The 27,177-nt window shown below is 35.2% G+C and overlaps 1 protein-coding gene across 14 annotated transcripts in view; it reads right to left on the bottom strand.

The window, feature by feature from the left end:
• Positions 1-27,177, bottom strand: part of Rdl (Resistant to dieldrin) — a 448,130-nt gene that overhangs the window by 82,691 nt on the left and 338,262 nt on the right. For all 14 annotated transcript variants that reach the window (XM_069830121.1, XM_069830127.1, XM_069830132.1 and 11 more), the window contains exon 4: positions 14,208-14,434. In XM_069830121.1, coding sequence (XP_069686222.1) covers positions 14,208-14,434 — 227 coding nt within the window. The remainder of the gene's footprint in view (positions 1-14,207; positions 14,435-27,177) is intronic.

The raw sequence follows: 27,177 nt of genomic DNA, 5'->3' as shown, positions 1-27,177 counted from the left end.
ATATTGTACGCTAATGTGCTGTAGACAATATAATATACACTGCATAACGAATACATCCGCTTGGATAGCTCAGTTCGTGAGTAAAAACACTCATTGTTAATACTGTACTGTATTTTGATTAAAGAAAAACCTAATGAAAATTATCAAACTCAAATCGCGATATTTCCTAGTTTACGTAAATGGATGAACTACTTTTCCTCCCTCCTATACCTAGTAAAGTAATTTCTTTGTATTTTACGCCAGTATCATCGAACTTCAATCGTGGAAGGGGGTAGCAAACGGTGTTTCCGGTACACAACCACTAATCCAAAGATATAGCCAGGTTGATATTAGAAATGCTGGTAAAAATAAAATGATGTGCCTGTAGAAGTTCTTTCATCATGTAGCCAAGCTCTTTTGAATTGCGTTTATCTGTCATTTGTTGAAAAGCATGTTAAGTACGTGGAAAATAATTCCTTTCGTTTCTAAAGTCGCTTGCAGGTAATATAGCAGAGAAAGAGTTGTAGATTTTCTAACATATCAATTGTCCTTAAACCAGAAAATCGTGGCTGGAAGATAAATTAACAGTGAAGAACGTATTGAGGAGCGTTTTGTGTGCAATTTTTACTCCGCCTTAAAACAAGGTTACATCCTCTTCAAAGTTTTCGTGCCAAGAAGGGTGTGGCTTCGGAAAAATTCTACACTTAAAAATCTGTTCTCTCAGAATCAAGGAATAAAAATGGACAAGGTAAACAGTAAGGCGTGGAGGTTTATTAAATTGTAATTTTTTGGAATAGGGTTAGCAGTTTGCTAAAAGGAGAGCAGTAGAGTCTGAAATGTACATGTTACCTTACTCCACGACGAACGGACACCCAATGGTGATCTGCATCCGGTGACAATTGCTGGAATTGTTAAATTATATGCATACAGTCAACAAAACTGAAATCCTTCAGCCATTACGTCTTCCACTCCATCGAAAAAGCACTGATAACAAGAAAACAGCTCTAGGAAAGCTTAAGCTTCCAGGGAAAGTTCTGGTCTATCCATTGTTTTAAAATTATTAAAGAATTTTAACTTGAACACAGTTCTTTTATCATGTTTACTTACTAACTTACTTACTGGCTTTTAAGGAACCCGGAGGTTCATTGCCGCCCTCACATAAGCCCGCCATCGGTCCCTATCCTGAGCAAGATTAATCCAGTCTCTATCATCATATCCCACCTCTCTCAAATCCATTTTAATATTATCTACTCATCTACGTCTCGGCCTCCCTAAAGGTATTTTTCCCTCCGGCCTCCCAACTAACATTTCTGGATTCGCCCATACGTGCTACATACCCTGCCCATCTCAAACGTCTGGATTTAATGTTCCTAATTATGTCACGTGAAGAATACAATACGTGCAGTTCTGTGTTGTGTAACTTTCTCCGTTCTCCTGTAACTTTATCCCTCTTAGCCCCAAATATTTTCCTAAGCACCTTATTCTCAAACACCCTTAATCTATGTTCCTCTCTCAAAGTGAGAGTCCAAGTTTCACAACCATAAAGAACAACCGGTAATATAACTGTTTTATAAATTCTAACTTTCAGATTTTTTGACAGCAGACTGGATGATAAAAGCTTCTCAACCGAATAATAACAGGCATTTCCCATATTTATTCTGCGTTTAATTTCCTCCAGAGTATCATTTCATTTACGGAAGAGCAAAAGTGTATGAAGAAAAGTTGCAAGGTTTAATAAGTTAAAGTATCATTTACGATGATAACTTATTTATACCATATTTATGAGAAATCACCAACGTTTACAGGAACTGGTCGTCTGCAACAAAACTGTAAAAGAATGACCTTGAGTTCGATTCTAGCTGGTTGCACTGACATAATATCTACGCTTGTAACTACCAAACGGAATGCTTTCGGACATAGGTTCTTATATGAAAGTTGTTCATAACTGTCTCCTCTATCATCCCTAAGAGTTTGTAACGTAGTCACTGAATCACCCTATATTTTTACTTGCATCTCAAGTCATATCAATAAAATTATCGAAAGAATTACAAAATATGAATTAGATTAGACAATTCAAAGCAATTAATCACAAAATAATTTTGTAAAAGTGCGACGGATTTTATGTTTAAGAATATCACTTAAAAAGAAACATGGTTGATATTGCATCAGCTCATTTTCTACTTGTGCGCCCGCAGTAGGCAATGAGGCCCTTAGCTGGACAGCCCTGTTCTAGAATGAACTTTTACACACACGCTTCGACAACTTCGTCATGTGTGACCTCTCTCTTCTGGTCGATAGGATAAACAACCCATGACACCAACCATCTACATCGAAGTTTTGTCCCTGGCGCAGATCTCTAAGAAAATTAACCTCCTCGTATGGTCCCAGCCTCCCCTAAGAATCTCACTTCCATGCATTATACACCCAGAGCCACCTAGCATGTGGCACACAAGTTAACCAGTTCTGATTGACTTGGTGACTAGTTATGCTGTCCGCACAACAATGATTTATTCAGCGCTGATGGAATCTGTTAATTCAGAGCATATCCGCGTCGGGGAGTTGGCAGCCCTGGCGAGTACGCAGGATACCTCGATTGTGCTCTAAATCAGCCGTGGCGAAAAGGCCATGGTGCGCCGAGCCACTGTGTAAGCTGCAACGTGCATAGCACCTATGGAGGGAGGCGGACAACCGAAGGGGAAGTTAATGTTTAGGACGTGTAACGAAGAAAGAAATGAACAAGAAAACACAGGACACATTATCACAACCTAAAATTAACTGTCTTCAGAATGTGTCTGCGACAAAGTTTCAAAATCAGGAATTATGTCACTTACTGCCAGTCGTAGTTGATCACGAAGGTATTTGTCTGTCAGTCGTGATCTAAATTTGATTTTTACTATTTTCATTGTTGAAAATAATTTTTCACAAACGTAAGTTACAGCGAACATGGCTTCGACAGAGCAAGCGAAAGAACGAAGCTTCAAATATTTATTTTTTTCCAAAGATTTGAAAGTTCAATATCTGTCAAGTCCTTACATCTAGCTTTCATTTAACGTCACATTGTAAATCTGTGAGTTAAATTGAAAATCTAACCGCATTATTCGTACATCTGCTGTAAAAGAATCGACGTACAGAGATGATAATGATAATACTTAATAATAATAATAATAATAATAATAATAATAATAATAATAATAATAATAATAACATTTAACCTTTTAATGTTTCATCAGTAACAAGTAGTAACTTATAATGCCGTTTTATGTTATACAACCGTTTTCCTAGTAATATTTGTGAACAAATCATACATTTAATATTTTCATCATATTGTAAGCAAAAGAATGCATCCTCCCATCCTACTTGAAACTTTCGTTTTTTATAGAGGTGCATGGTTTCGAGAGAGACATTGGACGATACGCCACTCGCAGGTCCGAGACAAATACAAATAAAACGGAGTTTGATTCCAGTGAGTGAGAGGGTGGGGGTTGTAGGTAGGAAGCCACAATGTGCTCGTGAGTCGCATTTTCGCCGCGGCTGCTCTAAATGCATCCATGGCAGAGATATATAGTGAGGTTCACGGATAGAAAATTAAAACAACGAACAAGCTCAAGGAGTCTATTTCATATAGGTATGATGTTGTAAATTTCAAGTAAATTCTCTAGTAAGTAGTAAAATTACTAGAGTTTCTGTTCAACAAAACACTTTTCTACAGTAGTACTTCACCACTCCATTCTTACAAATTACCAGTGAAGTTTCATGATTGTGTTCCACAAAAGTACCAGTATTTGTAACTTACTAGTGAGCTGTCAACAATGAAGGGGGACTAGTATTTACTATTGCGATTTAAATATGTTTATTTCTTAGGAACAGATGCATTATAGGACCCACCCCGAGTATTGCATAGGTATCGATTATATAATGTGTAGACTTTTGTCTTCGAGTACGATATTCATGTCGATTAGATTTATGTTTTATTTGATATCTGTGGTAGTAAGTTAGTAAACTATATTTATAAATTTCTTCAATAATTAATACATTAAAATCTGTATAAATTAAATTTGTTGGGTAATCTATATTTTTGGTCAGACAAATTTTTATTAATCTTCAATGTAATAAAATTAATGGATTAAGTACAGATGATGCTACTCCACTCCAATTTATTATACCATATTGTATTAATGATTGTACTAAAGCTAAACACATTATTCTCAATGCCTCCTTAGTGATAAAATTTCGAAGTATTACGAACATATGAAATCAATTTGTTTATCCCAACGTAAATGCTGATCTATAATAATTCCTAAATATTTGACTTGTGTGGAAGGTGTTAGATGTGGGCAATTACAATAATTATTTGTTAATTCATTACATGAAATATTATGTATTACTAAGTGATAATTATTCATAGGTGGAGCTAAACCTTTCGTTATTAAAGAAAATGGAAGATAGATAGTTTTATTAGTATTTAAGGACAGGAGATTAGAGTCAAGCCAATTTTTCACTACTTTAATTCCATTGCTAGCATTTAAATAAGTGTTATCCCAATTTTCCCCATTAAATGTTAGCACAGTATCATCTGAAAAAAAAATATATTACCACCATATTGATAGTTTCTTAACATAACTTTTTAATACGAATATTTATTTTCAGTCAATGACATTACTATTAATATTATGTAAGGTGCAAGTCCTTACATTACATGATTTAATATTGTATGAACGTTTTCGTCGGTTTCATACCAACATCATCAGATACGACATTCTATATAGCAATATCATCACTAACAGGTACATATGTCTCTACAAACCAAAATACAATATCTATTAATAAGCATACAATATGATAAAAACCAACATCATTAGGATATAAATGTGTCTTTCTTGTGTGACTATACCCTACTGTCAAATGATTAAAAGCACACTTGTGATTACAATACTTATACAAATATGTTTGCAGGTCTTCACTGATAAAATAATAAAAAATAAAATGAAATCTGTATAATATATTGTGTGAAGAGATGCATTACAGTCTTTGAACTATGTTACCTGATTTTTTCGTGCCCGTATTCTTGTTTTATAAGTGAAGACCTGCAAACATCTATACTAATAATAAATCTGTAGCCGAAATTTTTCTGGTAATTTTCGATTTTCCAAAAATAATTGGTCCTAACATATATAATTAACCACCCTGAAACCGAAAATCGCTTTTTTGAAATTTTTGTTTGTATGTCTGTCTGTCTTTCTGTCTCTCTGTATGTTTGTTACTTTTTCACGCGATAATGGCTGAACGGATTTCGATGAAAATTGGAATATAAATTAAGTTTGTTGTAACTTAGATTGTAGGCTATATGGCATTCAAAATATATTATTTAAAAGGGGGGTTATAAGGGGGCCCGAATTAAATAAATCGAAATATCTCGCTTATTATTGATTTTTGTGAAAAATGTTACATAACAAAAGTTTCTTTAAAAATAATTTGCGATAAGTTTTATTCCTTGCAACATTTTGATAGGACTGATATTTTATGAAATAAATGAGTTTTAAAATTAAAATAACTGCCATCTAAGGCCGTGTAATGAATTAAAAAACAAATGACTTCGTCTATAAGGGGTTTTGGACAGCAACAATCGAAAGCTATGAAAGATAACCTACAGAGAATGTTTCTGTATTCGTATCAAGTAATATCGGAAGCTAAATTAACCGATTTGTATAATTAATTATTATTTCACCATTGGAAAGTGTAGTTTCTCTAGATGGACATAATGCTATAATGTTATTACAGTAACTTCTGATATAATATAATATAATATAATATAATATAATATAATATGTATTGTAATATTATATAATATAATTTAAGTTATTTGAAGGGTTCACAACAATAGTGGGCCAAGCGCCATTTACTGAATACGTAGAAAACGAGGGTTAAAATTACAATAAGTTATTACCATAATTCAATGGAAACCTACAACAAGTAAAATAAAATATACCCGGTACACATTAAATCTAAATGATGTCAATCTTCATTAAACTATGGTTGCATGTAATAAAAATTAAGAAACTGGTTAAAGGAATTGTCATTGCACCAAATGAGTGTCTCTGGACGAAAATGATCGCATTTTAATTATTTGGATGCAATTAAAATGAAGTAAGATATTAAACGATTTATCCTTCTATCAAACACGAATGTTCCCTGGATCAAATGTCCTATTTTAATTATGTAATTACTTTATAGTTATTTCTAACGGGTGCAGCGGAGCGCACGGGTACGGCTAGTATTTGTATAAGTATTGTAATCTCACGTGTGCTTTTAATCATTTCACAGTAGGGTGTAGTCACACAAGAAAGACACATTTATGTCCTAATGATGTTGGTTTTTATCATGTTTTTATCATATTGTATGCTTATTAATATATATTGTATTTTGGTTTGTAGAGACATATGTACCTGTTAGTGATGATATTGCTATATAGAATGTTGAATCTGATGATGTTGGTATGAAACCGACGAAAACGTTCATACAATATGAAATCATGTAATGTAAGGACTCGCACCGTACATGTACAGGGACATCATTTTATTTTTACTTCAATTTTTATTGTACCTGAGTTTTTTAATGTACTTCACTCCCACCCTTTCTACTAATGAAGTTCAACCGTCCTCCACACAGATCCAAGATCGCATATACAGTCATAGTAGCCTTACAGTCATAGTAAACAGTACGTTCCAAAAATATGTTCGCGTTTTCCAGTGACGAAAGAGCTTTCAATATTGAATCATTTTCGCACAGGTACTGTCGTCCATTTGCCTACGTCGTATCCCGGTTTCCCCCACCAGCTTTTATTCGCCAGCTAGTGGCTGGGCTGTCTTAGCTCTTTTCTGAGAACATTAATTTCTGTTAGGAATTGGACGTCTACATAATATAACACAACTGTTTAAAATAACTTAAATAAAAGGGCCTCGTTAAGTAATTAACTGTAACGTGATTTCCTCCCTTTCTACGACCCTACGACATAACCACTTGGACGGACAGTAGATAGCATGTCTGAGTAATTTTATCTTTTCGGATCGGGCAGAAGTGAAGATTGAATTTATAGTACGTAAGGTACTCTTTTATAGAGTAGGTATAGAATTATTTCAACATGAGTTACTAGTACGAAGAACGAAACTGGTAATTGGGATTAGGTACAATAGTCTATAGTGCGATAATATGCACATTAGAACTGAAGCGTGTATCGAAATGAACGGCCACCATTTTCAAAAATGTGTTTAAATAACCATATTATGATTATTTTTCAATTTAATTTCATTCTCTATATTGTACGCTAATGTGCTGTAGACAGTATAATATACGCTGCATAATGAATACGTCCACATGGACAGCTCAGTTCGTGAGTAAAAACACTGATTGTTAATACTGTACTGTATTTTGATTAAACAAAAACCTAATGAAAATGATCAAACTCAAAAGCGCAATATTTCCTAGTTTACGTAAATGGATGAACTACTTTTCTTGCCTCCTATGCCTAGTAAAGTGATTTGTTTGTATATTACGCCAGTATCATCGAACTCCAGTAATGGAAGGGGGTAGCAAACGGCGTTGATCCAGAGGATAGGCAAGTTAATATTCAAAATGTTAGCAAAAATAAAATGATGTCCCTGTATTAATAGTAAAGTCATTGACTGAAAATAAATATTTGTATTATATGTCATAGACTTTTCTGAAAATTAATCAAATTGAATTGCAAAATATAACTTTTTAATGGAAATAAAATAAATTGACCAGAAATGACGAATTTCACCCCATTCCCTCTTAAGTGAATTTGACTTTGAAGCATAGTAGAAGGTTTTGGTAAACAGTATCGTTTTAATGTTGCTTATTTGTAATTACCATTCTTATGGAATTGCTCTGTAATAAAACTGATCATGCTGACGAGTATACTTGAATATGATAATCTAGGCAGTGTTTAATTTTGAATTAATGATGATTCTTTACAAAATGCTAGGGCAGTTACAATAGCCTTGAATTCCTCCACATAGTTGAGAAATCTTTACTTCGCCTGGATTCTTGAAAGTGTTGGGATTCCAATGGTTGGACTTGGAGTGCAAACTTGCACAGTGGATTTCGGAGGCCATGAGGTGCTGGATGGGGGCGGGTGAGTTGGGAAAATTGCATGCAACTCCTCCTGATTCGATTTAGGAATTCTCTTCCGCCCCTTCTACATTGCCCATCTTGTTCGGAGTGTGTTCAGAAACGATTTCTTCCTGCTTTGGCAAATTGTGTTAGCCCTGACCTTTTAGAAGTCGGGAGTTCGGCGAAGGAATATCGATGGAGGTTAAATTAAACTTTACAATTTCCCTCACAGTCGCTCTTAACTCCGCTTCTTTTTTCCAGTGGTGTAAACTATACTTTTAAGGGAAGTGAGTCGGTAAACTTTAACTTAGATTCTCTTCGTTACGTAAGAATCGACTAATCAGGCCAGGGATAAGGTCCAGCTTTAAATCAGCATGGATTGAATTCCAATCTATATTCTTGCTGTACTGTAGTTTGAAGTCAAGTCACTGCAGCTATCTACGAACGGTCTATGTTGCTTCTACAATGATCTTTGAATGGTTGTATCGTGGACCATAGTTATGGGAAATGACGGTATGTATTCATCAACCTACCAGTGCGAACAACTGTTTTCTAAAATGAAATTTATAAAGTTCAGCCATAGATCCCGCTTAAGCGATGCTCATCTCCTTGCGCAACTGAAAATGGCATGCACAGATATAAATCTCAATTTCGAAGAAATTGCTTTGAAAAATGATTAATTAAATATCACCTGAATGGACTATTCTAATTGCACTAGTGGCTTGAGCAGAAAATGCTGCAAACTAAGTTCATTACACGTTCAAATGAACATTTTTCAGATTTATTTTCAATGAAGAATACCAGACATTCTGAAAGTTATTTGGTTCCATAATAATGAAACGTACTCTCTCTCTCTCGAGCCAATACTGAAGAGAACCACGCATATAAATATCTACACCACACCACCATTAAATATATGAAAAAGACCCAACCCCACTTGATTCATAACTATAAAAAATATTTGATTTTTAATAATATTATTATCTTACGTAAGTTTTATAGATTTCAGTAGCATGTGCTATATATACTATATAGCCGCCACTCAGTAAAATATAGAAATCAAAATCTAATTTAAGTTATTCTCTACATCTACTTATATAACCCCAAAACGTTTCACTTTCATATAATCAATATAGCATTAATATGTATAATTAATGAAAAATAGTCACATCACGTCATTAACTACAATAATATTTCATTTCTAATGGTAATAATGTAATCAAACCACCTCAAGTTTTGTAGTTTTTAATATCCAATACACAGCTGTACCCAGAAAATTACACACCACAGAATCGAACCTGTAAATTATTTTTAGTAAGTTAATTTTTTAATAACCAATTTAATTTGAGCTCTAAATATGTCAGCATTCTTGCAGATCATGGCCTTCGTGTAATATTGTTTGCTGTAGTATGTGTTTTGTTTTATTCTGAAATGCAACACGGCCGACTTGATGCTCGCTTCGCTTCTACTTTACAAAAAAGCGAAGGGAATATCAAGTCGGCCGTGAATGCAATTAGCTAGTTCTCAAAACTGACGACAGATGGATTTTAGAAAATAGGAAAATTATGTTTAAAAATTGACATTTCACTGAAAACTACTATTTTTCTGAAAAACTTTGAGTTCCAAGCTTCAAAATGAGGGGTCATTCATTAAAATCCGTCCAGCAGTTTTCCCGTAATTTCCATTACCAGTTCAAATATATATATGGTAGGTAGGAGTGTAGTGGCGCAACTGTCTGTAAATCCGTCACTGCACTGTAGAGTGCAACCCCTCCCACAGTATGTAGTTGCCATTTAAATCCTGTCTTGTGGGTTGCGTTCATTTTGCCCACCACTGCTTTAGGCCTACACAAAACCATGGCGAGTGAAATTGTTGAGAATTGTTATTTATTTTATTTGGTTATTTTACGACGCTGTATCAATATCTAGGTTATCTAGCGTCTGAATGAAATGAAGGTGATAATGCCGGTGAAATGAGTCCGGGGTCCAGCACCGAAAGTTACCCAGCATTTGCTCGGAAAAGACCTCAACCAGGTAACTTTCCCCAACCGGGATTCGAACCCGGGCCACCTGGTTTCGCGGCCATGCGCGCTGACCATTACTCCACAGGTGTGGACAATTTTTGGGAGTAATTATAACTTTGCTCTGCGGAGCTTAGAAGTCTGAACTGCCTACTGTGACTGATTCTCAGTCAATAAATTGGTATTAAATTGTAACAAAAGTAACATAATTCAATTTAAATCCTGTCCAAATTCAACCTCGCAAATTTCTAGCGCAATAATTAACAATAGATCCCTATTAGAAACAACAACGAAATTTCTTGGCTTAAAAATCGATAATGTGTTAAATTTCAAAAATCATATTAAAGAAATTACCCCCAAACTAAATTCAGCTTGTTTTGCTATTAGATCTATGCAAAAGATAGTAAATATCAATACCTTCGAAACAATATACTTTGCATACTTCCACTCGGTAATGAGTTTTGGAATAATATTCTGGGGAAATTCCACAGATAGTAACAATATATTCCTATTACAAAAAAGAGTAATTAGAATAATAGTAGGTGCCAAATCTAGGGAATCGTGTAGGACTATTTAAAAGAAACTACAAATAATGCTTGTCAGTATATCTTTTCATTAATAATCTTCCTCTTATGTAATCGTGAAAATTTTGTAACTAATTCAACAACAGTTCATAGCATAAATACACGTCAAAAAATGACTTTCATACTCCATCGGCAAGTCTATCGTGCTATCAAAAAGGAGTGCGTTATATGGCAGTAAAAATTTTTAATAGCCTCCCTATCGATATAAAAAATGAAACTCAAAACATAAGATTATTTAGGGCCAAATTAAAGAAGTACCTGATTTCTCACGCCTTCTATTCTGTAGGTGAATTCATGACATTCAATAACGCTTCATGAAATTGATACTAAAACTTTGTGTTGTACTAGTAGACTATATTGTAAATCTCGTCTGTATATATTTCATAAATTAAGACTTTATCGACCCGACAGACAGGTTCGAGGTACAGGAACAGCAGCTCGCTGACGTCCACGCAGAAAAATGCAGAATTTATGAGCCCACAGTTCCATTCTATTTGGAGAAATATCACCTCACCTCCATTGAAGTAGTTGGGCTAATGGTTGGCGCTAGGGGCGCAATACCTCGCCTCTTTGCCAGTTTCTCCAAGAAGTTCCAGCTGAACGACAACTTCATTCGTGATGTTTCCGTTACTGCTATCAGAGGATCACTTGTCATTCTAAAATACCACCCATACTTTGTTTCCTAAGAAGGAAGAACTTTTGTTTGAACATCTAATCTATTTGTTTACTACGTTTAGTGTCTTAAAAGTATTTATTTCAGTCACTGACTTCACAGCATATGTTTAAGGTGCTACACCTTTACATTACATATTTAAAGGACGTATGAACGTTTTCGTTGGTCTACGCCAACATCATCAGATACGAAGTACCTTTCAGCAATATCAGTGCTCTCTACATAATATCTACAAATACAAAACATATTTAGTGGCATGCAAAATGAGGCATATTAAAAACCAACTTTGCTGTGATATACATTGACATTCTATATGACTGCCTTGATTGTCACTTACTTAAAATACACGTATTAATTACAAAAAATATTGATTTACATACGGTATATATATATATATATATATATATATATATATATATATATATATGCAAGTCTTCATATATCTATACTAATAATAAATCTGTAGCCGAAATTTTTCTGGTAATTTTCGATTTTCCAAAAATAATTGGTCCTAACATATACAATTAACCACCCTGAAAACGAAAATAGCTTTTTTGAAATTTTTGTTTGTACCTATGTCTGTCTGTCTGTCTGTCTGTATGTTTGTTACCTTTTCACGCGATAATGGCTGAACGGATTTCGATGCAAATTGGAATATAAATTAAGTTTGTTGTAACTTAGATTGTAGGCTATATGGCATTCAAAATATATTATTTAAAAGGGGGATTATAAGGTGGCCTGAATTAAATAAATCGAAATATCTCGCTTATTATTGATTTTTGTGAAAAATGTTACATAACAAAAGTTTCTTTAAAAATATTTTCCGATAAGTTTTATTCCTTGAAAAATTTTGATGGGCCTGATATTTAATGAGATAAATGAGTTTTAAAATTAAAATAACTGCCATCTAAGGCCGTGTAATGAATTAAAAAACAAATGACTTCGTCTATAAGGGGCCTTGGACAGAAACAATCGAAAGCTATGAAAGATAGCCTACAGATAATGTTTCTGTGTTTGTATGAAGTAATATCAGAAGGTAAATTAACCGATTTGTATAATTAATTATTAATTCACCATTGGAAAGTGTAGTTTCTCTAGATGGACATAATGCTATAATGTTATTACAGTAACTTCTGAGTGAATCGAGGACAGGTAAGATTAAAATAGCTTCTTATGCACAGAAAACTTGATAGGCTATTCTGTACATTCGTTTCCTGTATTTCCTAAAATAATTTTTATGACCAAATGAGTGTCTCTGGATCAAAATGATCGCATTTTAATTACGCAAATACAATTTAAATTAAGTAACATAATAAACGATTTATCCTTATATCAAACACGAATGTTCCCTGGATCCAATGTCCTATTTTAATTATGTAATTACTTTATATTTATTTGTAACGGGTGCAGCGGAGCGCACGGGTACGGCTAGTGTAACAATAAAATTATATGATTTAAAAGTGATAAAAATAATAAAATATAAAACTAAGATAAAACATCAAACAATCCAACATATAATACATTGGCATTTATAATAAAACCATATAAACTTGAAAAATATTCAAATAATTACGTGACGCAAACCATGATACATACGTTTCTGAATGGTGGAAATATATATATTATTGTGAAACAGAAATAGGACTATAATGAATGTAATTACTGTAATCTTGCACCTCTTCACATTCGTAATACTTTTTATCATAGTTTTATATTTTATTATTTTTATCACTTTTATGTCATGTCATTTTATTATCTCATATGTGAAGACTTGCATTTATATATATGTAAATCAATATTTTTTGTAATCTATACGTGTATTTTAAGTAAGTGACAATCGAGGCAGTCATATAGAATGTCAATGTGTATCACAGCAATGTTGGTTTTTAATATGTCTTTTTGCATGCCACTAAATATGTTTTGTATTTGTAGATATTATGTAGAGAGCACTGATATTGCTGAAAGGTACTTCGTATCTGATGATGTTGGCGTAGACCAACGAAAACGTTCATACGTCCTTTAAATATGTAATGTAAAGGTGTAGCACCTTAAACATATGCTGTGAAGTCAGTGGCTGAAATAAATACTTTTAAGATACAATATAGACTTCTCTGAAAATTAAAAATGAATTGCAAAATATTGTGTTTAGGCATGTTATGTGTCTGCTATTATCTGTACTTCTTTTTCCCTTCCCCCCCCCCACATTTCTCTTTTGTGGTCTGTTTTTGTTTTCACTCTGTGTGTTTGTTATGTTTTGTCCAATGAGGCAGTTCCGTTATTGGGAAAGCTGACAGACTGTCTTTCTCTCAGTATTAAGTTTTTTGACTTGTTCCATATTCTAGCTGTGAAGCAATGTACGAATACCATGAAATGTTAATAGATAGAGTACAGTACAATACAATACAATACAAGTCCACACCTGTGGAGTAACGGTCAGCGCGTCTGGGCGCGAAACCAGGTGGCCCGGGTTCGAATCCCGGTCGGGGCAAGTTACCTGGTTGAGGTTTTTTCCGGGGTTTTCCCTCAACCCAATACGAGCAAATGCTGGGTAACTTTCGGTGCTGGACCCCGGAGTCATTTCACCGGCATTGTCACCTTCATTTCATTCAGACGCTAAATAACCTAGATGTTGATACAGCCTCGTAAAATAACCCAATAAAATAAAAAAAATAAAATACAATACCCGCCCCCTAAGAGAGGAGGACCAGGAGTGTGGCAACGCTGCGAACTAGAGATTAATAACAAGAGGGATAGACCAGCACATTCCAGGGGCGCATTTCAGTTCCGTTGGTAGTACTTACAACGAAGGGTTGGACCTCACCGTATGCTCCGGGTGATGCTGCCGGAGTGGTGGATGCGGATGAACTCGTTGCTGGTGGTGGCGATGTGGAAGTAGGATTGCTTCTCGTTCACGAAGAACGTGTCCGGCACCCAGATGTTCTTGATGAACTCCGACCCCACCGACAGGGTCTCGACCCCAGGACGCTTCCTGAACGCGAGCCGGGGATCCGTCCAGAATTGACGGAAGTAGAAATCCAGGGTGAAGTCCTGCGGGTAGAAGAAGAACAGATCCGGGGGCGGGGGGTCAGTCGTGTTTGGCATCCCCCGCTCCGGAGGAGGGGCCCGGTCAGCTGTCGGCTAGCAGAAAACATTGTCTGAATACAGCTAAGCGTATCTCCCGCGCCTGAGATCCAAGTCAGCCTCTACACACGCGGTTGGGGTTCGAACCAACAACCACCAACGATCTAGGGAGATAGTGCTTTAGAATTATACTATATTATTAAATTAAATTAAATTTATTACTCTAAAAGAACTAAACTTATTATTATTTTATTAATTTAATTTTTTCTAAGTACTTTCATTTTGGGAGAGGAGAAACCAGCGAATAGGGATTATAAAGAATGGACACTGAGCGAATTTTCCTGTGTTTTGTTTCTCTGTGCGCCAGCGTTTAGTTCTACTTTCAAGCGCTAGAGGTTAGTGTAATCGAGCTAAGAGCGTATTCCGAATCTCACCGGTGAGCAATGCGATGGCATCACGGTGTTCCGAATTCCACCGATGAAGTCATTGATGCTCCACCGGTGTCGCACCGGTGCCATCAGCTTGCAGAGGTGGTGGCAGTCTCCATCAGCCGCCATCAGTGAATCTGATTGGTTCTTGTATAGGGCGGGAATTAGCAGACGAATGACATCGTGCACTGTTGTGTCATGGCGGTGTGTTCTGCTGTATTGTTTGTAAATAAATTGTTTATGCTATCTTTTCTTTGAACGGGATGGCAGTACGAAAATTTCGCAAAATTTTGCTAGCGTAGCACAGACAACAACTTGTACAGTCGCCATGACAGCCATCGATCCTTCCAGCAGTTTTGTTCCATATTTCGCTGCAACGTGACGTCATTGATGCCACCGGACCGGTGAGATTCGGAATACGCTGTATGATAATAATTGAGTATAGAGTTGAGACACAGGATCCAAACATCGCCTACCTTATTGCATAATCCTGTAACGCTTTGCTTCAAATAAATTCAAGTTAACAGCTTTTCCTTATTTCTCAGTGACAAACTAGTTGTAATAATAATATTTTATATTTCAGATATAATACATTATATTATAAAATAATATAATGCATTATAAAATTAAGTATCGAATTCGTTTAATATTTGTATAATAATATAATATATGTACAGAGGTGTGAAAAGTATTAGAATAATCTTAATTTTAAAGGTTTTTTAATAGTTCCTTCACAAATATTCATTGAATTGATTAATATTGGTATATAATGTTACTATACTGATGTAGGATATATTTACTACTAACAATGCCGGAAATCATTGTTGTACATTGGTATTTTTCTTATTTTACAATTGTTATGGGAATTCAGAAATTATTATATTATGTTGGCGGAATTGGAAACATCAAAAATTAATTAAGAAATGCTTTAAACAAATTCTTATTTGCGTTTACATTGTTGTGAAGGTTCAAATGAACGTATACATCTGTTTTGTGCATATAATTTTTTATGTTTCCAATTCCGCCAACATAATATAATAATTTCTGAATTCCCATAACAATTGTAAAATAAGAAAAATACCATTGTACAACAATGCTTTCCGGCATTGTTAGTAGTAAATATATCCTACATCAGTATAGTAATATATACCAATATTCATCAATTCAATTAATATTTGTGAAGGAACTATTAAAAAACCTTTAAAATTAAGATTATTCTAATAATTTTCACACCTCTGTATATGGTTTTACTTCTCATAAGAGTTTTGTTTTTCCATTTTCAGCGCTGTCAAATCATTACATATTTTAATTGTTGTTGGGGTCAACGTCTCAACTCTCATTATAAAGGAACTCTAGAGTCTAGACATTACAGTTAATGACGGATTTATTATTTTAGGGATCCAATTTATTTTGAGTACATAATGTACCTAGATGTATTAATTATGTGTTATATTTCCGCTGTGTCGACTGCTAGCTGGTGTGATGGCAGCGCCAACTCTAGGGAGAAAGCAGAATCTCACGCTCTAGCTGGCTTGAAGGTCATTGAAATCAGTCTGGCTACATCAAAGGTACCGACCCGAAGTGTCCATTCTTTATAACCCCTATTCGCTGGAGAAACTGGATAAGGAATGTAGGCCTAATGCTTTGAGAGGGAAAATGCACCTCACCTGGTATACAGAAGTCAATTTTCGCCTTTAGGATTCCCCATGGATCGCAATGCACAAAAAAAATATATGTACGACTTTTAGTTCAAAGATTTTAAACCTTATCCAACGCGTCAAAAGATAATAAACTGTTAGGGGAGAGTCGGGTAGTATCGGACATCGGGTAATATCGGACAGTGCGTTTCTTTCATCTATCACCATATGGTAGTACCTGAATGACATGGTTACGATTCTCTATGCGACATCACAAAAACGTAACCATGTCAATCAGGTAAAGTTGCCTCGTTTAATTATTAGGCAGCAGCATTCCTTTTAAGATTTGTAGGTCTTTATTGCATACACCGATAATAAAATGAAAATGCGACGTTGTCACGTCTTGTTTGTTGCTGCTATATATTAATATAACATGGATATGGGCTAGGCTTAATTGCTCAAAACATGAGTTAATTTGAAGATTATTTATATTATTTAGATTATTTATTTTAAATTAATTATTTAAAGAACTGTAATATAATTAATTTTCTGTGTGAACTAGAACAAGACACACTGCTAAAATTTGCAACTCTGGTTTATACACTCCGCGTGGAGTATTGGAGCGGCCTTCAAAAGACTTGACGACGACAATGGACAGCGCGACATAATTAAAATTATTGAAACTACAAAGCTTCCGTCCTCTTTGACACCGCTAGCCTACTAATTGAACGTGGCTACTTTACTATCATCGTGTGGTAGATGAAAGAAACTCACTGTCCGATATTACCCGATGTCCGATACTACCCGACTCTCCCCTAAGGTTGATGTGGGCTGCATAAAACCCCTTCGATAAAAGCAGGACCTGCATTAACAACAAGTCATGTCTGCAGTGTTTGGTCCTGTAAAACCCTGATAACAAAATTACTGCAATTTGTTTCTCGTTCCTCATTTTTCGTGTTACGAAAATCGTGTACGTTAATTGCAGTCCTTGTAATCCAAATATACCTTTCAGAAACTTTTTTTTATTCGTGTTATCGCTAACATTTCTCCACACACTATCGCAGTATTTTGACACGCGTAACATTTCCAATAGCGAAAGATTGTGCCGAGGCAGGAAAATTCATTCGGATTGTTAACTTTTAAACCGTCAGTGCCAGCCAATGTTTTCTGGAATATTACGTGAAATCCTTCTGACTTCTCATACACGTAGCAAATTTTGCTATCATTTCGTGGAGTTATTGGAGAGCAAGGGGAAATGCAGTAACTCTAGAAAAATATACGTAGAAGCCCATTTGCCACTTAGATGCTTCTGATATCTACTTGAAAGCTGTGCGCCATGTATGTCGCCGTCAGAAAGATCACACATGTCCTGGATGCAGTGCAGACCAGGCCCCTGCTGCCTATTCTATGTCCACAGAGGCGAAGATTACACATTTACACAACAGCAACATTAAGCACTACATATATGTCATCAGCCAGCAAGTCTAGCATGCAGCAACAGCGAGTACCAGCTTCTATTCTTTGAGGTCCCAAACTGTCGATAGTGCGACTCAACGCTTATGCTATATTCCTCACCTCGTAAGAGTTGATATCTCTATTCTTGAACAACTTTATGTATCAAGGAACTAAATTGGAGATTGCAAACACCTGTAACTAATCCGTTAGAACTCAAATCCACTGATGCCTATTTAAATTTAGTTATACGTCTTGATTACACAACTTTTGGAATTTTCATGTTGTATGGATTATCCGATAATAAGTTGTAATACAACGTTAAAATTGAAATATACCGTCTATACTTATCTGGTTTTTAATATAATTGATTATAACATAAACGTTTTCGGCACTGATGTGCCATTTTCAAATGTATGAAAATTTGCCTAATTACATATTCAAATAGATGCACATGAACTGTGTGAATGAAACATACAATGTGTACCCTTGATGATCTCATATCACATATTTTAACAGTTAGTATCTCAGTGCAAGTTTTTAACATTTTAAGTAATTTAATAACTGCATTTGACTACATAATACGTCAAGATAACCCCAGTGTTCCACCAAATGATGGATAATTCCAGCAGAAAATCAAAACAGATTTTAAATGTTAGTAATAAGTGTGTGTTTTTAATTTTTAATTATTTAATTATCCAGATATAGATTATATTGGAGTGTAGGCTTTCACGGCCGGCGTCAATAGTAGAAAAGTTTTCCGGGCTATGAGGCCGTGGTCTGTTGGTTGTGAGACCAAACGTTTCGTTCACTGCTGCGGTGAACATCTTCAGTGGTGTCTATGTTAGAACCAGCCGCACCAGCAATAGACACCACTGAAGATGTTCACCGCAGCAGTGAACGAAACGTTTGGTCTCACAACCAACAGACCACGGCCTCATAGCCCGGAAAACTTTTCTACTACATATAGATTGTTTTATATGTGATATGAGATCATCAAGGGTACGCATTGTATGTTTCATTCACACAGTTCATGTACATCTATTTGAACATGTAATTAGGCAAATTTTCATACATTTGAAAATGGCACATTAGTGCCGAAAACGTTTATGTTATAATCAATTATATTAAAAACCAGATAAGTATAGACGGTATATTTCAATTTTAACATTGTATTACAACTTTTGGAGTTCTGTGAGGCTAGTCAACAAGGTAACCTAATTGTAACACGTGAAAGAAATATATAGGGTGACTCAAAAGTCTGGAACCATATAAATATCTTCCATATATGCTTGATTTTCGATTACTCTAGGTGTTACCAATATTTGTTAGACCAAATGCTCTACCAGTGACACATTCGATTCTAGTCTTCAGTTTTGAAATTTTAAATGAAGGGGGTCATGTAGGTACTCAAAATCATGTGAAATTTTCTGAAAAAAAATGGTGCAATCTGTTTTGAGATATCTCTAATCACACGATCACAACACTCCTCAATATTATCCATTCCCTCCCACCGAACATCCTCATATTCATCTTCTTTCACTGTGGCTGTTCCTCGACTTTGGAATTCTCTACCGAGTAATGTCAGGGACTGTCAGACATCAAACCAATTTAAGAATAGGCTAAAGAGATATTTTTCTAACAATTCTTGTTAAAATCATAGCTCTTTCAGGTTTCTCAATGTTTAATGGTTATATATATCACAGATAAATATCTAAATTATCTCATTATTATTATTACTATTATTATTAGTATTATTATTATTATTATTATTATTATTATTATTATTATTATAACTATTTCTTACCAATGAGTCCACACCTGTGGAGTAACGGTCAGCGCGTCTGGCCGCGAAACCAGGTGGCCCGGGTTCGATTCCCGGTCGGGGCAAGTTACCTGGTTGAGGTTTTTTCCGGGGTTTTCCCTCAACCTAGCAAATGCTAGGTAACTTTCGGTGTTGGACCCCGGACTCATTTCACCGGCATTGTCACCTTCATCTCATTCAGACGCTAAATAACCTAAGATGTTGATAAAGCGCCGTAAAATAACCTACTTACCAATGTTTATTATTGTCACACTAACATTAGCTATCCAATTTTCATTATTTACTTTCATGTTGTTTTATGGTCTAGATATTAATGTAATAACTATGTAAGCAAATGTAATTAATTAGAATTAGAGTCTGGCTGGGCGGAAGAGAAGGCCTACTGGCCTTAGCTCTGCTAGATTAAATAGATAAATTATTATTAATATTATTATTATTAGATGTAGATTCATTTTCCGGGCTGAGAGGCCGTGGTCTATTAGTTGGTTTTATACCAGACGTTTCGTCTGCAACTGCGGTATAAAACCAACTAATAGACCACGGCCTCTCAGCCCGGAAAATGAATCTACATCTATAGACTCCGGCCGTGAAAGCCTACATTGCAAGATTATTATTATTATTATTATTATTATTATTATTATTATTATTAATAGTTTTAAAGTTATTTAAATCAGCTCCTCAACAAGAAATCATCTCTAAAGCTACAAAATCGCATGCTACTTTACACATCTCTATTACGACCTCTACTGCTTTATGCCTGTCCTGTCTGGGGAGGAGCTGCAGTAAGTGAAATTAAACACAACCAGTCATTTAAAAATAAAGTCCTACGAATTTCACTCAATTCTCCTTGGTTTGTCCGTAACGGCCAACTACACAGAGAAACTGGTATTGACACAATCAAACAGTTTATTCATTCACAAGCTAAGAAGTTCTATAACAACCTAGAAAATGTTCCAGGCGCCGTCCATTACTCTCTGGCCTTCTATGCCCAAGGTTGCGGGTTCGATCCCGGGCCAGGTCGATGGCATTTAAGTGTGCTTAAATGCGACAGGCTCATGTCAGTAGATTTACTGGCATGTAAAAGAACTCCTGCGGGACAAAATTCCGGCGACGCTGATATAACCTCTGTAGTTGCGAGCGTCGTTAAATAAAACATAACATTCCACTACTCTCTCGGAAGCAGGTCCACATTTCCCACCAGAATCAAGACCCGACTTCCAGTGGACCTCATATTATAATCAAAATTTTATCATCACACCAACCTGTGTAAATAATTATTTATTAACAATTATTTTTGTTCATTGAGGACCCCAATCTAGGCTGCCCTCAATTCAGTATCATATATTGTATTTATATTTTTTAGAAATGATCTGTATAGAGCTAAATGCGCTGATCGATCAATAAATTGTTTAAAAAAATAGTTATTTAAAGGTAACTGTTATAATACCACAAACATTAGTTACTGGATCTACAGATATTTTGTAACATGGTACAGTACTAAGGAGGCTTTGGAAAAGGTGTTTGAATGCAACTTTTCCTGCTGTACTATTTGGTTAACCTGCGACAGTTTCAATGCATTGTCCTGATTATTTGAAGCTCTCCTATAACAAATTTCTTGATTTTCTTGATAGCATTATCGAAAGAGGACATAATTGATATCATTTTCAATTCTGGTGGGTTAAACCACAGAAGTATTGAAAGGTGCTGGTTAATTAATGGTTTTGTGTGGTAATTTGGGGGAAATCGTATTGTTGGACTGTATTTTATTGAGGCGAATTCTTATTTCAACATATTGCAAGAAAACACCTTTTCTGATTTACTAAACGAAGGAGGTGAATTCCTATCTTTTTTCAACAAGATGGCGTTCCACCCCACTATGGTCTTGCTATTCGAAACTATTTGGACGAACAGTTCCCTGGATATTGGATTGGTCGGAGTGGACCAGTAGAATGGCCGGCCAGGTCTCCAGAATTAACCTTGATTTTTTCTTTTGGGGTTACATAAAGAGCTTGGTATATGAAGGGAAAATCCTGTGTTGAAGTACTCCGGAAATGCTACAAAATGTTCTCTTTCACTGGAAAATCCTTCTACAAATGTGCATCGTCGAAAATGGAGTACATATTGAGCACATTTTGTAGAATTTTCTATTTGTGTCAAAACAGATTGTACCATTTTTTTTTTTCAGAAAATTTCACATGATCTTGATTACCTACATCACCCCTTTTCCATTTAAAATTTCAAAATTGCATCCAAAATGGCGGCTTTTGAGATAACTGAAAGCAGGAATCGAATGTGTCACTGGTAGAGCATTTGGTCTTACAAATACTGGTAACACCTATAGTAATCGAAAATCAAGCATATGGGAGATATTTTTATGGTTGCAGACTTTTGGTTCACCCTGTATTATATATTCCGAAGTTAAATTAAGTATTATTTTGTATCAGAGAAGCTAATTTCACCTGTGTCAGTAGTGAAATGTTAAGAAAATGAAGTTTGTTTTTATCTTTCACAATTTGAAATTAGAGAACAGAGCGGTTTCTGTTCAAGGCGCCACTTAATATTCAGTTACTAAACAGTAACAAGGGACTATAATTTACTTTGAAGCTATGACGACGCATATGATGTATCTCGGAAATTAAAGAGTAATTGGAGTAAAGTATCCACGAGTAGAAATCGGTTGCCAATGACGTAAAATGTTTATATTTCCGAGTAGGCACACATTGGTAATCCATTTGAAGCATCAATTTGAAATTTACACACATGTCGAAAGAGAATTGTGGGGACAAAAATATTATTGTTTACATAACTAGGTGGGCAGGAGTTCGAACAGTTGGTGAAATGCGGAATATCTGAGTGGCTTGTATACGGAAATCTATATCTTAAATGAGGGAAGAATTTAATTTACTAGTATGATGTATTGTTTGTTTATGGGAGTTGCTTGGAGTCGTTTGCATATTGCATATTTTGGTTGATATGGTCGTCATATTGACAGATGGTGATAGATTGGGTGGATAATTCGTAACTATCGATTGTTTGAGATCTCGACCGTGTTTCCGTGCCAGCACGTGATTTACGATCGTGCTCACTAATGCACTCGTGACCAGCAACTCGTGATTCGTGATCCTGCCCCTCATATCTGCTGATTGTAACGAGAGATTCGTATTCTTTGTCCAAGTTGTGTGTATAGTGCGTGTCGAATGCGGTACATACTGTAACTGCTCCGATAAAAATGGCTGGGTTGTTAATGATGGAAGAAGATGGAAATGCAAAGCCGTGTATAATTCAGCAACACATTGACTGCATTGCCGTTCAAGATTATAAAGAGTTTCGTGAAGAATACTGAGTCCTATAAAGTAACAGTATTAAATAGTTTAGCTTCAATTCGTGGCGAAATTAACATATTACTTTCATGCCAGGAATTGGTGCAAAACCAGAAGTGTAACATTGTCCTAATTTGCGATAGAAACCAGTTCCAGTTCAGTTAAAAATTACCCCAACTTTAGTCGCGACGCTGTTATTCCCGGCGTGACTCCTCCTCTTTGCTTACGTCTTATGAAGTCAAGGCTCTATAAAGTCTAGGTAGGTAGTATCGTTCTCCATTTTTGTTCTTTCGTTGCCGAGCTACCAGACGAGGGATCTATTTGCCACACCGTTAAACATTATCATGTCGTAGCTCCTATGATAATAAATCAAACGCACTGTAGTTCAGCAAATAATTGAGCGGCAAATAACGTCCTCGTGTGATTTCTGCGAACGCCAACGAAAGAGCCAAAATGGCGGGCGATTATATTAAGTATTTATCCAGCCTTAGGAAATGCTTAACATCTTCATCAGCGAATCACAAGACTATATCAGTAAACATGATATTAATCATATATCATGCTGTACCTGTATTCGTTAAGAAAGGGATTTTGTTGATGATCGGGATATGAATTGAAATTTCTCAAAAAATTTGAAAAATTTAAATAACTTTATTTTAGATAAAGCTAGCCCTTTCTTTACAATAAATGTAGTAAGGTGAGATATACCCAATGGCAAAGCACTGCGGACCCGGGTTGAAGCCCCGATGAGGCTGGGTGATATTTACGGTGGACAAAACCAATGTTGTTGAGGGTTTTTCTTCCTTTCCCTCTATTATTTCACCGTTATTCTCCATTTCAACATTCGTCATCTTCGTTACAGAGACTTTAATAAAAAATGATTTCAGCGTGAACTAGTGTCGTAACTGGTGTTCAGATGGCATTAGTAGTATGGGAAGGATGAAAGAGCACTCTAGTGGGACTTCATCTGAACCTTAAGCCTGCAGCTGAGTCGAAAGATGCCAGCACATACACGAGAGACAATATTACAGAGAAAAAGTATCTGTCCGAACTTACATGATTCATGAACATTGAAGTGTTAAGGCATAGTAAAACCTTCTAGCTACAGCCCCTCCTCCGCACAAAATATGAGATATGGAGTAATGATTCTACAAAAACACTTCAATGCAAGAATTGTGTTATTAGCCTGACACTTGTTATAGGCTATTTGTGTATGATAGTCTTGACTAAGCTATGAAAAAATGCCTTTATCGACTGTTACTGTAATTGAAGTATTACGGAGTAATATACAGGTTTGGCCACTGATATGCGTGGATTTTAATAGGCTGTGAAATGCCAACTCAACAATTGACGCATGTCATGTTATTACGATTCATTTTCTGTATCATGTAATTTCATGAACTGTGACATATTTTTCAGTAAATCAACGGACGACTTAATTAAAATGCCAACGCAACAATTGACGAATGTCATGTTATTACGAATCATTTTCTGTATCATGTAATTTCATGAACCATGACATATTTTTCAGTAAATCAACGGACGACTTAATTAAAATGCCAACGCAACAACTGACGAATGCCATATTATTACGAATCATTTTCTGTATCATGTAATTTCATGAACCGTGACATATTTTTCAGTAAATCAACGGACGACTTAATTAAAACTGGGAGCATTGTGCAGGCATAGATTTCACCACTGAGTTTCGAATCCCAAGATAAGTATGGAATTACACCGAAACGGGATACGATTTTATAATGGGTTAGCAATTGTCGTGTTCATGGCAATGTTAGTCCAATATTTCGTGGCATTGTTACACGTCCCGTTTGAACGGCCGAGAACAGCAAACAAGTGCGAACTGCGTGGCAAGTCCAACTCGCTGAGCAGCGAGACAGTCTCTGGTATTGAATATCCCGAGATCGACTCTTAGAAGAATAGCGCAAACTTGGGATAAATAGTCCTTTCTTTCAACAAGATGGCGCAAGGGCGCATATCGCAAGAGAAAGCTTGGCTACCCTCAGAACCATGTTTTTAGTGACTGATTTCAGCATCACTTGGCTAGCAGGATCTCCGGATCTGCGCTTATGGAGCTATTTAAAGCGCAAAGTCTTTTCAGAATCATCCGCGTACTACAGAAGAATTTAAAGAATGCATAGAGAAGAAGTAAGAAAATTGTGAGATATTACAGATGCGATGTTTAACTTACGTGGAAGATTACACAAGTGTTTAAATTGTAATGGGGGAATTTAACAGAAGTTATTTTCAAAAAGTGAACAGTGACAAAAGATTATATTCTGGATCCGACCATCAGATTCGAGACGCATCAGAATCAACCTGAGGAGGTTAATCTAGAGAAAAGGAGAATTTATGAACCCACTACTCCTTGTTACAAAACATCATATAAACTCAGGGATATAAAAGTCGTCGGATTAATCGTGGGCGCTAGAGGGACCATAACAAAACAATTTGTGTCATTGTCATAAATTTGGAGCCCAACAACAACAATTAAGGAAATTTCTATGATAGCTTTGAAGGGTTCTCTGCAGATTTTACGGCAACATTTGTATTTCAATTCAAATTACACTTGAATTTTCAGTCTATTTTTTTATCTGTATTTTTATAAATTTTCATTATGTGAAATATTATCTATTGCAGATTTTAGTTTCTGGTAAACAAATTTCTTGTAAGAAATTTTTAATGTCATTTTAAATGTTACTGTTTAACATTATTTGTCTTTGGAAACCTCACCAACTTGAGGAAGGTTGATTGATTTATCTATCTATCTATCTATCTATCTATCTATCTATCTATCTATCTATCTATCTATCTATCTATCTATCTATCTATCTATCTATCTATCTATCTATCTATCTATCTATCTATCTATCTATCTATCTATCTATCTATCTATCTATCTATCTATCTATCTATCTATCTATCTATCTATCTATCTATCTATCTATCTATCTATCTATCTATCTATCTATCTATCTATCTATCTATCTATCTATCTATCTATCTATCTATCTATCTATCTATCTATCTATCTATCTATCTATCTATCTATCTATCTATCTATCTATCTATCTATCTATCTATCTATCTATCTATCTATCTATCTATCTATATATCTATCTATCTATCTATCTATCTATCTATCTATCTATCTATCTATCTATCTATCTATCTATCTATCTATCTATCTATCTATCTATCTATCTATCTATCTATCTATCTATCTATCTATCTATCTATCTATCTATCTATCTATCTATCTATCTATCTATCTATCTATCTATCTATCTATCTATCTATCTATCTATCTATCTATCTATCTATCTATCTATCTATCTATCTATCTATCTATCTATCTATCTATCTATCTATCTATCTATCTATCTATCTATCTATCTATCTATCTATCTATCTATCTATCTACCTACCTACCTACCTATCTATCTATCTATCTATCTATCTATCTATGTTAAATTGCACTTTTTGAGGTTCATGCAGTGCTTCCGCAGAACCATTTTAAAATCCACCCGCAGCCAGTGGCCAACCCTGAATGTATTCGTCTTGTATTTTCTTTCCATAAAAGTTCCACATTTTCTGACGATTCTTCTGACGATTCATATCGAATTTACATTTATAGTCTTTGGAATCTCTTCAATTCCTATTAATTGATCCCTCGATCTCTTCCGACATCCCAAATAATTCTCTTGATTTATCTAAATAATTTCGAGTTTCAATTTCATTTGTTAATATTATCTTGTTAAAAAATTCTTTCAGATTTCATTGGACAGGATAATTTTTGGACTGTCGTCGTTCAATATTTATGTAAAGTACTCGTATTGCTGCTATAAATTGTTAGTGTTGTTAGGAATGACATTTTTGTGCTTTTTATAATGATATTCTTATATTCTGCATGAATGAAAAACATAACACTTTATTTTTTCATCATTTTGCAGTATAACTGAAAAAGATATACGATAGCACAGACGTCTCCAAAAGCGTACTCGCGAGTAAGCCCCTGAACGGAACCGAA

This window comes from Periplaneta americana, chromosome 7 (assembly GCF_040183065.1).
Source record: "Periplaneta americana isolate PAMFEO1 chromosome 7, P.americana_PAMFEO1_priV1, whole genome shotgun sequence".
NCBI classification, from domain to species: Eukaryota; Metazoa; Arthropoda; class Insecta; order Blattodea; family Blattidae; genus Periplaneta; species Periplaneta americana.
Note: the sequence above shows the minus strand (reverse complement) of the source record. Positions and strands in the feature narration are given on the sequence as shown.